Below are 15,867 nucleotides of genomic sequence, written 5' to 3'. Positions count from 1 at the left end.
GAAATCCAGTACACAAAATATATAGGTCAAAAAAAATAAGTTTTCTAAAAAGCAATTATAAAAGTTCATGTGTTTTATGAATAAAGATGAATAATAACAGATTCCTGATATTTAGTAGAGATTCCAAATATTTTCATTTTGAAATTATTATAATAATACTTCTTATTGTAGCCTGTTTCAGGGACATCCAGTTTTCAAGTGAAAAATAACCCATAGATAGAAGGGGAATTAAACTGTCCCTTACCTCTGATTCCTGAACTTTCTGTTCTTTGACATGGTTCAAATAAGTGAAGGCAAGGTTCAAATAAACCTTGCAAATAAAACATGGCAACAATATTACAAGACAATAATATCACCTCGATAAGCTATAAATAAAGCGTCACTGCTGAATTTCCTGTCCTTTCACAGAAGATGAGAACAGTCTCTCAAAATGTACTAGCCGAGGTCAGGTCACTTCCAGTCCAACAAAGCCACGTAGTTACACAAGGCAACGACATGACTTTTTAATAAACCTTGGTGATTTCTATAGTTTTATCACATACCTGTCATTGTCCCGAGACAGCATCAACACAATGACAGTGAAGTGGTTCAGTACAGCTGGAGGATATTAGAGTATTAGGACCACCTTACACACTCCTACTAAAAGTAACAGCAGTAGACTACAAAACTTTAGAAAAACAACTGCAGACAGGCCTATATGCCGCTCAGTCCAAGCAACTTCCACCTTTCTTAACGTCACACATAAGCACGACTTGTAACTTTTCAAATGGTGAAATCCATCTTGCACCTACACAATCTCTCTATTGATGTTGCTGAATTATCAGTTTTTTTCTATCAATGTTAAACAGGACATTTGTAATTTTTCTCCCACAAATCAAGTATATCTGAAATATAATTCCCCAAACTTATTTTGTCCAAGTTTCCACAGGACAAATTTTCCTCAATTTGGGGGAGAGGCTGTAAAAGCAGCAGATAGCTCTAGCAAGCTACCAAAGCTATGTATTAACCCTTAGCTAGGGGAAGGAAACTAAGCAGCTTCCACACACATACAAAAGTATTTTTCCCACACGCTATGCACGGGTCTGCTAAAAGTGATCATTCCTGAAGTATAACACAGAGATTTAAGCACTACTAATTTTACTGAAGCCAAACACTAATTTTCCATAAAGCCACTGGACAGCTATCTTGTGATAACACTTCCCGCTCTCAAATGGGATGGCAGGAACATATTTGAATAAATGGCATCACAAAGGAAATGCTCCAGACCTGAAAACTGCTCCTTAATGCCCTGTAGATATTAATGCCAGAGACTGAAATACACCATATTAAAGCTTTGTAAAGGAGGTCCAAACGTTCAATCTCCCAAGCCGTGAGCATGTACTTTACAACAACAACTGCAATCCATTTGTTTGTGACTGAGAGTTATTTCATGCACTGTAGCCTGTGTGAGAAAACTCCTGAGAAGCAAAGCACGCTCTCCAGGCTTCTGTCAGCCCAAGGAAGAATACAATTTGATGGCAGGGTAATCTTATTTGTAGGCCAGTTGCATAGCATGGCTACATACAGGGGACACAGGGACACCTACTTGCTGCCCCATTAGTTGTATTCTTTTCAGATCTAGCATATACAGCTTAAATTACTAACTTTGAAGTCACCAGTGGCTCACTTCATGCATAGAAAGATGTATGCACAAAGGACTAGTGTTGGGACAGCATGTTGGGACATTTGGCCTCAGCTAGTAGCATCAGCAGGTTGTGACAGACAGAATGCTATTTTATGCCTGCAGTGGGGGTAGGACTGGGTACCCGACACCCAGATAGAGACTGCACAGGGAACTGGCCTTACCTGAAATGTAGGACAAGTTGAATAATGAGTAATTTTGCCTAAGTGCTCTGCTCATGCAGAAATCTGTCAATATTGGATTGAGTCTTCTTTGCAATGTTTCTCCAGGATCAGGACATCCTTTTTCCACAGTCAGACATTCCAGCACTGGAGCCAGCCCAATGAGTAAAGCCACTCGAGTTCTCCCTCAAGCGTAAAGATAGCTCCTTTTGTTTTCAAGAATAAAGCAGTGCCACAGCTCAGAGCTGATATTCTCTAAGCTTTATGGAGGACAACATTTATTCTATGTCATCTCTGGCCAATATTCACAATCTCTCTGAACAGCACATCACGCTATGTCTAACCACAAAATACATGCTGAAGGATTTGCCACTTTAAAAGAATTTATAGCAAAATTGGATCCTTAGGCCCCACTAGTCACTCAGCCACAGTACTACAACTGCATAGCAGTACCACAGCAGATGGTCTGACAAGAAGAAGAAATACTGCTCATCCTCCTGAGTGACCCGAGGTATAGCGTGAGAGTCCTTGTGCAAGTCTCCTACATATTTTATGGGAATGCAGCACATACTGTCTCCCACAACAACTTAAAAATAGAGAAGGGACAGACACTGTTGTGCTGCTTCCTTTCCACTTTTCACTGGGAATGTCATGGGTCCCAGAAAAGACTTTACTCAGAACACTGTTTCCCAGTGCACTTTCCATCGGACAACCAAAAGCCAGCTGTCCTTAGCTGCTTCTTCAGTTCAAGTCATTCATTCCCATATTAGAACAAACAATAGTGCTGGACTGGCACTTCTATTTCTGCATCTTTCCACCACACATTGATCCTACTAGCCTAAATATCCATTTCAAGCAGCTTAAATCTTGGACAAACTGATAGTTTAGGTGAGATAAAATCAGAACAATGTGTTAAATGACCAATGACATGATTTTGGCTATCATATTAGTTTTTGTCCATCAGAGATTTTAATGTCAAAAGTTCATTTTTTTAATTGTTTCTCCAAGCATCCCTAGAGATTTTTTCTTCCTTGGGCTGATGGTTGCAATCAGAATCTTACAATACAAAGTACAAGCTGTATTCCAGCTTTTTTCTCTTCTAAAGATCTGTCTTATTTTACCTTTGCAAAAACTAATGAAGTAAAGTAACCAATGGAGTCTGCACGACTTATTCACAGCAGTCTGTGCTCTTTTCAGGCAAGACTCCCATAGCTCTATAGGACATTTTACTCAAATGAGGATTAAGGAACTGTATTCTTCTTGTTTAGGCATATATTCCAATTCCAAATGGATCTTAATAGTTTACATTTTGGAAACTATAGCAGCAAGCAGTAGGACACAATTTAGAATACTGGGATTATTCGAAGTCTGCTGATCTCAGCACAACAGATTTAACTCCGCTTTCAGCCATCAATAATGAGCCTGTTCCTTCTTTCTTTGAAGGCAATATGAAATTTACCTCTGGCTTCAGTAAAAATCAGCTTTAAGCCCAGGTTAAGTTCATAGGAGTTTTACTGATTTACACAGTGAGAGCCTCTTCGGTACTGACTTAACTTCGGCGGCTTCTCCAGCGGCCTGTGAGGAGCTTTGCGCTCAGGCACTGGAACACCACAAAATAAAACACAGTGAAAATAGGTCAACGACTGAACCCAAGGCTAAAGCCGCATTCCTGGAAATCCGCAGGCTTAACTTCAGCTGTGGCCACCTACAGAAGCTAGATTACCCCCCAGTTTTTGGGGTACCCCCGAGAGGGGGACACAGGGGCTGAGAGAACCCCGCCTCAGGTCGCCATGGCGGCGCGCAGGCCCGGCGGGCCTAGGCGGAGCCTGCCATTTTCGTAGCCGCAGCTCGGCTCCCCCTCCTGCTCCGCCCCGGCCCGGCCGAGCGGCGGGATGGGGCCCGACATGGAGCCGCTGCTGCGGGCCTGGAGCTGCTTCAGGCGGAGGAAATTCCGGCAGTGTGCCGAGCTCTGCTCGCGGCTGCTGGAGGCGGCGCCCGGCGAGCAGGTAGCGGGGCCGGGCCGGGCGGGGAGGCCAGGCCGGGGGCGCCGAGGGGCCGGGCCGAGGTGGGGGTTCCCTCGGCGGTGCCCCTCTCTGTGCCTGCGGGTGCTGCTGGAGAGACCCGCTGCGAGCCCCCATTAGCGGGCCGGGGGCCTGGCCGGGGCGGCACCGAGCCGCCCTGCTCTTGCCCCTGCCTCTGCCCCGCCCCGGCCCGCCAGGTGAGGGGAGCGCAGCCCTGACAGCAGCGGGGTGCTAGCGCTCCTCGCCCTCCCTGAACACTTTGAGCTGTCGAAGGAGGAAAAGCCGAGGCCCAAATCAGTTCTGTTTGCGGATGTTGTTGTTGATTTTACATAGGTGTTTGGGTTTCATAGTGACAGCCCTTTTACCTCAGCCTGGCTCCCAGCACTACCACAGAACAGCCCTCTCAGTTAACTCTACTCAGTTGCAAAGTTGGAAACACTGGACATCTGTTTTATACCTACATATTTTTTCACTGTTCTGTAAAAAGGAAGGATTTGGGAACATTATGTCTGAATTAATATTTCTATGTATGCCAAAGTTATTACTGCTAGATTTGGAAAGCAGTAATCAAATTGACTGTCTTCATCACAGTTACTTTATAGTAAATTATGTCTCCCAAAGCATTTTATAGGCACAGTTTTTAAGAATCTTGAAGGCAATTCTTTTTATCACATTGGAAATAAATCTTTAAAGAAAGCTGCAGAGTCACATGATTGTGTAAACGTAAATCACAATAAGTGTTTAGACTGGTTTAGGATGGATATTTAAAAAGTGCTTTTGTTTATGGTTTATACTCTAAGGCACCAACAAAGAGCCATGAGCAGAAAAACTCTTACGAAAGATGACATTGCAAGAAAATTCGGGCTTGAGCATTACTTCTGTGCATGCCAAAAACTTTAAAACTCTGTGTGTGTGCATTTCAGCAGTGTATTTCAAACCTACCTGAAAGTTTAGAAGGAAATGTCTTTTGCTTTCTGTAGAGGTAAACTTGAAATATAGTTTGTTTTGCTGTTGCTTTATGTAATTTTCATGAGGAATCCTTATTAAGAGCTCTGCTTAAACAGAAATTAACGATTAAAAAAAATACTTTAAAATGCATCACCTATGTTGGAAAAACTGGAATATTGGCTAAGTCATTTTCAAGAGTGCAACTTGAACCAGACATGTCAACTCAGCATACAAAATTTTGCTCCTGAAATTTATTTAAATGAAACATTTTCTAATTAAGTTAAAACATAGTTTTAACATTCATGGCAGAGTTAACATAGAATGGAATTTCTCTATTTCAGTCAGTTGTTCTCATGATGTTTTAGATGTAGAATTTTATTGTAACCAACACAAAATCTTAATATCTATTGGTTATCTGTCCATGTACGCCTGTATTTTGTTATTCAGCTTCTCATACTTAAAGCCTGGCGGGTCTTTTCCCTAGCTGTGTTGTTGCACTTACAGCTCCTTACTTTCTAATGCCTGTTGCTTTCAGGTACTTCAGGCCTAGAGGAAAGGAAATAGTAATATGCCTCACAAATGTATTTTATATGTAGTTGAAACCTTACAAGCTATTTTGAACCTACTTAATGCAACATAATGAAAAAACGGATCATGTTCACGTACTGCAGTGTGTTTACTTTGCATTTAATAGAATTGTTACTTTTATAAATCTTTGAAGAATACTAAACTCTAACACTGAGGCAATAAGAACTCAAGTGAGTGGCACATGTTAGAATACTCAAGGCAAGAGAACCATTTTATGTTGTCCTGTATTCTAAAGGTACCATATTACTTTTGTTGCTGTGGTTGTGAATAATATAAAAGTGATCTAAGATTGCTTTTTTTTTTTTTTTAAAGTTAATTAAGAATCCAGGACCATACTCAAGCAGACTGACTCTCGATTCCTCAAGTCTGTTTTACTTTTGAAAGTGGAGTTAATGAAATTGGTAGTTGCTATATGTTTTGATCAAACTTTATTTCTGTCCCCTATAACTGCCTACCAGGAAAATGGTGCTGTTGTCTGCTCATGTGAACTAAATTATTATTTTAGTATAACCTGCAGAAACATCTAAAACTAGGTATGTATATCATTTTCAGTGCCTAACCTGAAATACCCATTTTATTGTGCTTAAAAAGCACATAGCAGTTCTAAAACATTTGATGGTGAAATCCTGTCTTCCTTAATGGGAGCATTTCTGCAAATCAGGCCCATGATATACCATGGTGGACACCAGGAAAGCAAACAGACAAATGACAACACTCACGGAAAGTTGGGATTAAGCGAGCTGCTGTGTACCACAAGGCAGTATTCAACTGCTGTAATCACAGTGCCATCTGTTCTCATCCTGTTGTCCCATATTTCACTAAGCATGTGCCTCCCAACCTCTGCAACCAATTGACAGAAGGATCTTAGAGCAGTAGCATCCCTCGCTGCGCAGGGATTCATTTCTTTGGACAGCATTAGAGGAGATGGTACAAACCAAGCCATAGGAGATGGTATCCTTTAAAGAGATGCCTGCCCAGGAATGGTTGAGTTAAACTGGGACTGTTACAGACCAGAACTTTTTCATTCTCAGCCATCTAGCCTTCTCCCGTGTAAGACATGATTTAATGATAATAAGTAAAAGAAGAGACTAACAGAACATAATCTGAGTGTTGTCATGCCTGAAAGAGAAGACTGTATGTCTGACAGCCTGTTTTTCCCAGCCGTGTCAGCTGGTCTGCTGAATGGTATCACCACTTCTGCTCTGCTGCAACAGCAACACTGTCACAAAGCTACAAGCAGTTGAAATCAGCTTTTTACAATACTCCAGGAAGTAGGTATTTTTGCCAGTCGCACTTATAAATGGAACAAATTTTCTTGGCTAGTACATCCTGATATGTGTACAGAGAGTGGTAAATTAAGAAATATAGCTTAGTATTCCAAATGTGTCTTCTGTAGAACACAGTAAGAGAAAGATGATTTGAAGATCTGAAAAATAAGTATACTGATGATCTAATACTTACATTTATGTACGTTTACAAGCTATCTTAATTGGTGTAGAACTCTCTTTGAACTTGGTCATCAGATGTAGTAGGCATCAGAAGCTTTTAGAGGTATGGTGGTGACCTTTTAGCCAACTGGGCTAAAATCAGGAATTTTCTTATGCAGCGATACCAAATCAATTATAAACTTGCATGCTTATAAAACACATCAGTGAAATCAAAACATTTAAAAATCAGTTATGTATTCCTAAAGGGTTCTTGAATAAAATGTGGTTAAGGTTGTGACAGAATGATAATTAACTCCTGCTGAGTTCTATTTTGTGGAAGACAAATATTTTTATATAAAATATTTTGTGCATTTCTTCATTTTAAAATAGGAATATTATGTTTGTTGATGAAGTTTACTTCTGCGATAATAATTTTATCTGAAGATTGATAAAACTGCATGTTCTATGACCAGCATTTGGGCATAGAAACACACAGAGCACTGGTGTTCAATTCAATTATTCCCTATTGTAACCAAGCAGGCGTTGTCTTCTATGTTTATAGTAATAGAATGACCTAGAGGAAATACAATCCATGGCTGTCTCTGTTGATCATCCTGATTAGTTACCTAATCTGATTACTCTTCTTTGTGTTCCATATGTCAGATTCAAGGCAGTAAACCAGCACCAATGTACGAGGCCTGCTGTAGTGTAACAAAAAATAAATAAATTGCCTAATGTAATTAATGGACATAAAGTGGATGTCCTGCCTTTAACTTGATTAACTGTCTGCTGTGAGAATTTGCTCTTGTTCATTTGTCCTTTTTTCTCCCAGGGTGTACTTTCAACTACTATTACTTGCATACTGTTTTTTGTAAGGTTATAATATAAGTATCATGTATATGTTCACATACGTGGAACTTGATATGAAAAAGCATCTTTAACTGAAATCAGTTATTGGTTCAAAAGTCTGTAATTACTAAGTTTATGTATAAAAATCATTGATACATACAGTAATGTCACTGTTCCTGGGTAATGTCTTTTGCATTTCTGCTCTTCTTGAAGAGCATTTTTGTATATACTGATTTTAATATTCTGCATGTATTAAATCATACTCAACTGAAATAAATTGTAAAGTGAAGCTTTTTTAGAACATTGGGTATGTAATCTTGTTTCATTCTGTTTTCAAGGCTGTAAGCATCAGAAGACTTAGTTTTTCTAAATACTTTTGTTCTTAAAATTAACTGACTCTACACATTAACTTTAATTTTAAAATGCCCTCAGTGGATTTAGAGATCTGGGTTAAATCCTTCCTTTGTTGCTTTTACAATCTTATTAATTTCAAAGGAGATTTATATGTGTAAATGAAGAATAAATTTGACCTTTTGTTTTGAGGTACAAGCTTACAGGGCAATGCTATTTGTTAATCCTCTCAAAGAAATCTTTACTCTGAATCTAGTTCCAGTGGATTACTTGCACAAGTAGCTGCTACTGGATCCACCTATGTTAAAACATTTTAGTTTTAGTTTCTGTTTTTCCTATCTTGTTTTTAATGAGAGGGTTCTGTCCCCTGCTTGAGGGTTATTTAAGATCTTAGGTTAGTTCTTGTCAAAATCTAAGAAACTATGTTAGGATGTACACCAAATATTAACACCTACAATTAAGACAGAACAGTGATTTTAGTAAGTATAGTTGGTCAGCTTTATTTTTTTCTAAGTGATGAGGGGTGTCGCTTTCTGAATATTTTTAGCAGTATGAATGCTCCTACATAGGCAAAATTGGTTCATTTTCATTTATTTATTTATTTTTTAAACTAATGAACAGTGCCTGAAGTAAGATACACAGCTGTAACATCAAGGCATTTCTGAGTTAGTGTTGACGTGGTATTCCTAACCTTGCCCTCATTAGTTGCTGTAGCACATATGGTATGGAAGATCACCTACTGCTCTTAAACCATTTTCTAGTACACTATATGTGCTGTAACACTCGGACACAATGGGGTGGGTAAAATACAAGCCCAAATATCTCAATGTCCTTTTCTTTATTGCTTAGTTAGATCAGCTTGTTTTGTAGAACACAAACAGTATAAATAAAGTGACATATTACATGAACTCCGTGTTCTTTTAATAAGACATGATTAAAATGTAAAGGTGATTTAAGTGCCTTGCTCAAGCACAGGTATATCGCAGACAGCTGAGATTAATCCGTCCATTAAAGTTTAGTTCCAGGTACTCAATTCATAAGCTCTTTTATGCACTCAGCACTGATGAACAACTTTATGATTCCAAATATGATGCTTAAAAGCTCATAGGAGTTCCTGGGTGCTACAGAAGGAAGATGGAGACATCACTAGTGTTCCAGCTACCTGCTGTCCTGGGATTTACTGAGTGAAAATGGGAATCTCAAACTGGGATATGTATACCATGTCTCATACTATGCAGGAAAGGAAGGAGCCTGCCCTTGCCATTCTCTTGGTGAAGCATGAACCAGCGGCGTGCCCTGCTTGCAAAGGAGGCTAACAGCGTGCTGGGCAGTATTTAAGAGGAACGTAACCAGTAGACTGAGTGATTTGACCTCTGTAGTTGACATTTACTAGTTGACATCTAGAATACATCCAGGTTTGAGCTCCCCCTTAAGAGATGCTGCCAAATTGGAGCAGAGGACCACTGAGGTGGTCAGGGGATGGAGCTAGGAGAGTCCAAGGGAACTGGAGTTGTTCACCTTGGAGAAGACATTGATGTGACCTGATAACAGCATTCTAGTACAACTCTGAGGGTGCGAAGACAGCAGCGGTGGTACACGGAGTGAGAGACCACAGACGTCAGCTGAAATGAAAGAGGTTTTGACTTGATATAAGGAAAAACCTTTCTCTGTAAGGATATCCAGGCAGTGGAACAGGTTGCACAGAGGCACTGTGCAATCTCCATCCTTGGAAGGTTTCAAGACCTGGCAGGACAAAGCTCTAAGCAACCTCACATGACCTCACAGCAGAGATTGCTTTGAGCAGGGCTTTGGACTAAAGAGCTCCTGAAGTGTCTTTCTGCTCTGAATTATCCTGTGATTCTATATTGAATCGAACATAGCTGGCTTAACTGTGGTAGATTTACACAAGGCCAGATACGTAAGAAATTTACCAATGCCTCTAGGACCAGAAAAGAAATCATCAGACTCTACAGAAGATTCATGGTGATGTAGAGAAAGTAATGTCTGTCTCCCACCTTCCCTATCCTTCCCCCTACAGCTAAGTAATATGCTGGGGTCCCTGCAATTGAACAGCAGAAGCACCGAAGAAACATATAAATACTATATAAATATGGTAATTGCACAATAAATGGTGATAGAGCCATGTTTCCTGTTGTTATTATTTACTCAATTTCGCCTCAAGTTTTCAAGTGTATGGAAATTCCAGCTGTTTGAGGTAAACTTCATTAGGCTGGTGTTTTCTTTAGTTCATTGGATGGTGCAACAGGCCATTCATTTGAAGTTTTCTGTACATAAAGCATTGCTGTCTGGTATGCAATAAATACATCACTTCCATCATAAAGGTACAAAAAAAAAAAAAAGCTTTTGTCATGTGAAGAAAATTTCCTTTATGTACTTGAGTGATATCGGTGTCAGCACTGCCAGCAAGTAAAAAGGGATTTTATTGTGCAGGGATTCTAAAGCGCATGGCTTAATCATCTAGTTAACTGTCGATAAATTTGCTTGCATTTTCCTTTTTTTTTTTTTTTTCTTAATGAAAATAGACCATCTTTCAGTTTAGTAATTCTGTAATGTTAATCTAAGTTTTGGCCAACATGATCCCACAGCAGCAAAAAAGCAAGCAGTATCTGAAAAAAGTACTTACTGCAAATCTGCTTTTGTTCAGTAAAATATTGCTGAACTCAGAAATGTCTGTAAATTGAGATAATGCAATAAAATGGAAATTTGGATATAAGTGTCAGAAAATGTTTCTGCAAGATAAGGAGGTCACAAAGTATTTTGATTTAATTTCATAATTCTTTGGGTGTTCGTTTTTTACTTTTCATTGCTTACGGTCTCCATTCTTCAATTTTTCTTCTTTTCTTTTCAGGAGCCTGATACTGGATACTCCGTGTTTGAGGTAAAATTCTTTCCCTAAATACAATCATTAGATGCAATAATTAGGAAGTATTTCTAATATGCTGAATAATACTTGTTTCATTGTTAAGACCTTAATGGCATAAACTTGTTTTTCATCATTGGTAAGGCACTACTTTTGATAAGGGGTATTTTAAATAGGCAGCTTTTATACGAAATAAATATGTATTTCTCTCATATATTTTTTCAGGTTTATTCAGCAGTTCAGTAGCTCAGTGCCTTCTGAAAGCTACAGTGAATCTATCTTGAACAAAACGACCTCCATCAGCTAGCGAGATTGGGAAAAAGCCAGTGTGTATTTCACAGATCGAACAACCTTTATGTTCTTAGGGCTGTTCCATGTTTCATCTAATCCAGTGTAATGGTGGGCTATTACCCATGCCCTTCCTGCTCTTGCAGCTCTTTCTCCCTGCCTACCTTGTGTAGAGTGTGAAATCTTGAAGCTGCGTGATGATCCCTTGCTCTACTAATGGAAGACTGAGAGTAATGCATTGTTCATTCTGTCCATGTTACTACTAGATTACAGCAATGGGAAGGATAGTAACGTGCAAGTCTTGGCTTCTTTTAGCCCTAGCCCACAGTTAGTAACATATTTTACAAGTCTCCTATTAATTGCAATGAAGTCATGTAAGTTGTTTGCATACAAAATTATTTCAGGGAAATACTGCTGGATATCTTCTTGACTTTAAAGATTATTTTTCAAGGTGGTTGTTGCAGTCTGATCTTTTAGGCTCTATGTTGTACGGAATAAAATTTGTGGCAGGTCCCTTTGGAGATGGCTGGAACTGGCCCTTATCTAACATGGGGCAGCTTGTGGACTTTTCTCACAGAGGCCACACCTGCAGCTCCCCGCTACCAAAATGTTGCTGTGTAAACCCAATACAATCCTGCACAGAGGGGGCAGATGGTACAAATGGAATCTGAGACAACAATTCAAGTAGACAAACTTGTGCGAAGTAGAGGTCTCAATGATATCCTTATGTGGTTACTCAGAAATGTATGAATTTATTTTCTTGGCTTTTTGTGATCATAAGTCAGCTTTCCTCTTGCTGTTGGCAATGTGGCTCTTCCAGTTTAGTGCTGTTCTTACTCATTTTAATTGACGTTTTTCAGCTTCTGCATTAGTTTCAGATTAAAACGTTATAGGTTTTCACAGAGCAAAAGCTGTGCGTTGTCCTATAGTAAATTACTAAAGCTAACTAAATGTTACTTCTGTTTCAAATGGGTTAAGAATTTTGAAGTAGTTCAAAATTTTCTTGTCTCCTAAGGTAAAGGTCATCTTTCTGTAGCTTAAGTAACGAATTTGACATTCTTCTCTTTCTTGCTGTTCTGATCAGAAGTCCTATAACAAGCATTGCTACAGGCAATACTATCATCTACAGGCCGATGTCTAATTAACGAGTAATACATGATATTCAAGATTATTGTTGGCTGTGAAGCCCCAGACTAGGAGCTTAAGACTGGAAGAGCAGCCCAAGGAACCTATTGCTCATGACAGATATGTCTGATAATCACAAAGAAACATTGCTTTTAAAAACATGTTCTCTGATCTTTGTTATTGGAAAAAATCAGAGCAATATATCTATGTCTATATTAAGAACTGTCCTGTTTTAGCAATTAGCTTAGAGAAGTTGCTACTTTCAATTGCCAGAAAAAGATCATTATTATGGGCAGCTTTTCTTATAACCGTTAGGAAATTATTAGCCTGTGTTTGAATATACTGAGAGCTCTAATTGCAGCATGTTCTCAATAGAGACTTGGTTATGTTGACTTCAGACATACATGTCTTTGAAAGAAGCAGAGTACCTTCAAGTTGTTAAAAAATTCAACAAACTAACTACTTGTCTAGAATAATGAAAGACGGTTAAGGATATTGAACATCTAACTGTAAATTTCAATGCTAATTAAAGGTTGTCACCCTACTACATAGGAAGAAACTAAAAGATAATAAAGCAAATCTAGATTATGTCTGTCTGGCCTAGATTCAAATCAACCTGCTCTGCTACTTTGTCTTTTTACTTGAACAAAGGTTTCTGATTGTGGCTGAACTGGCTGCCTAAATGCCTTCTTTATTTCTGCTTGGAAGAAAATGATTGTTAAATATTTCAACATATTTAGGTATAGTTTCTTTTTGGTAGGCAGTTATAAAGTTGCATAGAAATATTATATCAGGTAAGGTTAGAGGAAGGCATGGTCTGAGAACTGATGAATAAGAAATGTCCCATTACATAATGACTTAAATTATGAAATCTTCTGTCTCTTATTTAGAGAACAGATGTTGCCATGTATTGGGCCTTCAGTTCCATTAAGAGTAGCATCATTCTGTTTCTATTCTGAAATGTTTCCTTAGCAAATATTAGTGATGCCTGGGTTGTATACCTTATCAGAAAAGAAGCAAATCTGGTTATTTTGATAGTAGTGGGTTTTACCCTGGGTAATGTATGATCTGTTCGATATCTGAAGGAAGATAAGTGATTGATCTTGTGGCTCCCTTTAGCATGCCAGCTCTATGAGTACATTACAGGCATATTAATTATCAAGGAAGTGATGGGATCTGTGCTTATTTTGTTGGTATTTCAGTAACAACTGGCGTTGTTTGTTTTCTCCCCATTGATTTGCTACCTCTGTAGTCTACATGGGGTTGTCAGGTAGTCTAAGGTTATGTTTGCCTTTCCACACTACTCATATCGCTCCCCCGGACATTTAACGTAGCAGTTTATCATTTCAGGCCACTAGTAAGTACTCCAGTAATCTCACAAACTGAGATACTTATACATTTACACGTTTTTACAGCTGATGCTCTGAACAAAGGAGTTTGAGATGATCTTTTTAAAGACTATCAATTCTAGATACTTAATGCTATAGTAATGTATCTCGAACCTCCAGTTTTCTTTCTCTACAGATGCCTGTGAAGGGCATTGCTTTGCATTATAGTGGCTTTACTTAGCTTCCTCTCCCATCCCAATTTAAACAAGGTGTCCATCAGCAATGGATTTTGAATGGCACTTGTAGCTGAGGATTTCTTCAGAAGCAGAAGATCTCAGTTGTCTGTGACATAAATTAGTCATAATTTTGATCAGGAATGAAATTCTGTCCTCCAAACTCAGGGACTTTACCTGTTCCACTCCAAAGGAGTTGTCTAAGGTCTGGTCCCCTTTCCACCTCTGTCAGGCAACCGTATGGCTGGACCAGCGGGGAACTGCCAGCACGCTGCCTTGATCAATCGGACAAGCAATGCGTGAGCCTGCTGGGCCTACTTGAACGTGTGGGCTCCCCGTATGCTTTCCCAAACATGCTGGGGCCACACTTGAAGCTGCACTTATGACCTGCATGTCAGGCAATGGATTTTAAGAGCAGCATTAGGTCCACCTATAGTGTATGCTCAGATATACCCAGTTGTTCGAATCAATAGCTTATTCAAGCTTATTAAAATCGTGAAAGGAGCAATAAAATAAAATAAAAAATAAGGCAAAAATGCTGTTTAGATGATTTAATAGGTGACCTGAAGATGTTTATCTTTTTGTACTTTATCCTTATTCAGGCTGCCTGGAGCCTGAAAATGCGAGCTTTGACAGAAATGGTGTATGTGGATGAAATCGATATGGATCAAGAAGGAATTGCAGAGATGATGCTAGATGAAAATGCCATTGCTCAAGTCGCACGTAAGAACAACTTTCTCTTAAGTACACTGATGCAACAGGAGCTGTTTTGGTCAGGATTGTCATCTATCATAAACTAGTACACACTGGGGTGATCTGTTATGGCTTTTAGCTATTGTTACAAGAAGAGCTTTCAGTTGTTTTCTGATTGCATTGACCACATGATCTTGATATACTGCTTAGGCCTATCTTCCAGGGATTCAGATGAAAAGTGTTTTGTCAGCTTTTCCTCTACATCTCTGTACTCACTGTCTCTTTTCCATCAGTGCATTGATTTCTGGCTTCTTCTCTAGTGGGAAACAAAAGAAAAATACGCCCTTGATGTACTATGAATCCCATCCCTATACCTATACTGTAGGCAACAGTCTGGCCAAATCTGACATGACTTTTGTAGCATTTCCCGCAAACATTTTCTAAACTACTTTTGCTCTCTTCTGCTTTTCCCTTTGTTTTCCTCTCTTGCTTTCCAGGGCACTTCTTCAGCACTGCCGTTGTTTCCTGCATGAAGCTCTTTTCAGTTTCATCAGTTCCTATCTAAGCAGGCAGTCATTATAGTCTTCCATTACTTTTGTACTTTTTGGCATTATTTCTATTTGCTGTTTTTCTCTATTATGGTCCATATGGGAATTTTTATGCATCTTATTAGATACAGCTCTCAACCACCTACCATGTCAGAGAATTTAAGGGAAGAACTGGACATAGATTAGAACTAGTTTTCGGATCATTAAAAGCTTTTCTTACCTGGATAGAAGTAGGCAACTGCATATTTTTATCTATCTGATTACATTTTGAAAAATTTTCAATACATGCCTGGTCACATACAAACAGTCAAGCAGTACTCAAGTTGTGTTTATACATTTTGATAATTTAATTACATGTATTTGTCTCAAAACAGCATAATAATTTCACTTAGACTTTTTGCCCCCTGTGGTAAAGACCATCTGCCAAGAAAAATCATTTGAGGAATATTATTGAGAAATGGGGCATTCTGGAAAAATACATTCATACTACACTTAAACTGAAAAAGAGGTGACTTTCTGGATAGCATGTCACAAATTTCAAAGACAAAGAAAATCGTTATGATAGTATAACCTGCACTCCCAAATCACTGAGATAAATAAGACTTTGTTGTTCATGCTTTAAATCTACCACACGTGCCTGAGATAGCATGTAGTTTATTGGAAAGTATAAAATCTTTCCAGAGAGAAAGACTGCAATCTTCAGTAAATTACTAAATTTGCTTGTATCGATGTATGCCATGTGCCT

At 38.9% G+C, this 15,867-nt stretch overlaps 1 protein-coding gene across 3 annotated transcripts in view; it reads left to right on the top strand.

Moving 5' to 3' along the window:
* The first annotated feature begins 3,672 nt into the window (after nt 1-3,672).
* Nucleotides 3,673-15,867, top strand: part of TTC8 (tetratricopeptide repeat domain 8) — a 42,762-nt gene continuing 30,567 nt past the window's right edge. For 2 of the 3 annotated variants that reach the window (XM_040558573.1, XM_040558572.1), the window contains exons 1-3: nt 3,673-3,848; nt 10,896-10,925; nt 14,484-14,604. In XM_040558573.1, coding sequence (XP_040414507.1) covers nt 3,735-3,848; nt 10,896-10,925; nt 14,484-14,604 — 265 coding nt within the window. In that variant the 5' untranslated portion in view covers nt 3,673-3,734. The remainder of the gene's footprint in view (nt 3,849-10,895; nt 10,926-14,483; nt 14,605-15,867) is intronic. The other variant, XM_040558574.1, reaches the window with a different exon arrangement.

This window comes from Cygnus olor, chromosome 5, assembly GCF_009769625.2.
Source record: "Cygnus olor isolate bCygOlo1 chromosome 5, bCygOlo1.pri.v2, whole genome shotgun sequence".
Classification (NCBI taxonomy): Eukaryota; Metazoa; Chordata; class Aves; order Anseriformes; family Anatidae; genus Cygnus; species Cygnus olor.
Note: the sequence above shows the minus strand (reverse complement) of the source record. Positions and strands in the feature narration are given on the sequence as shown.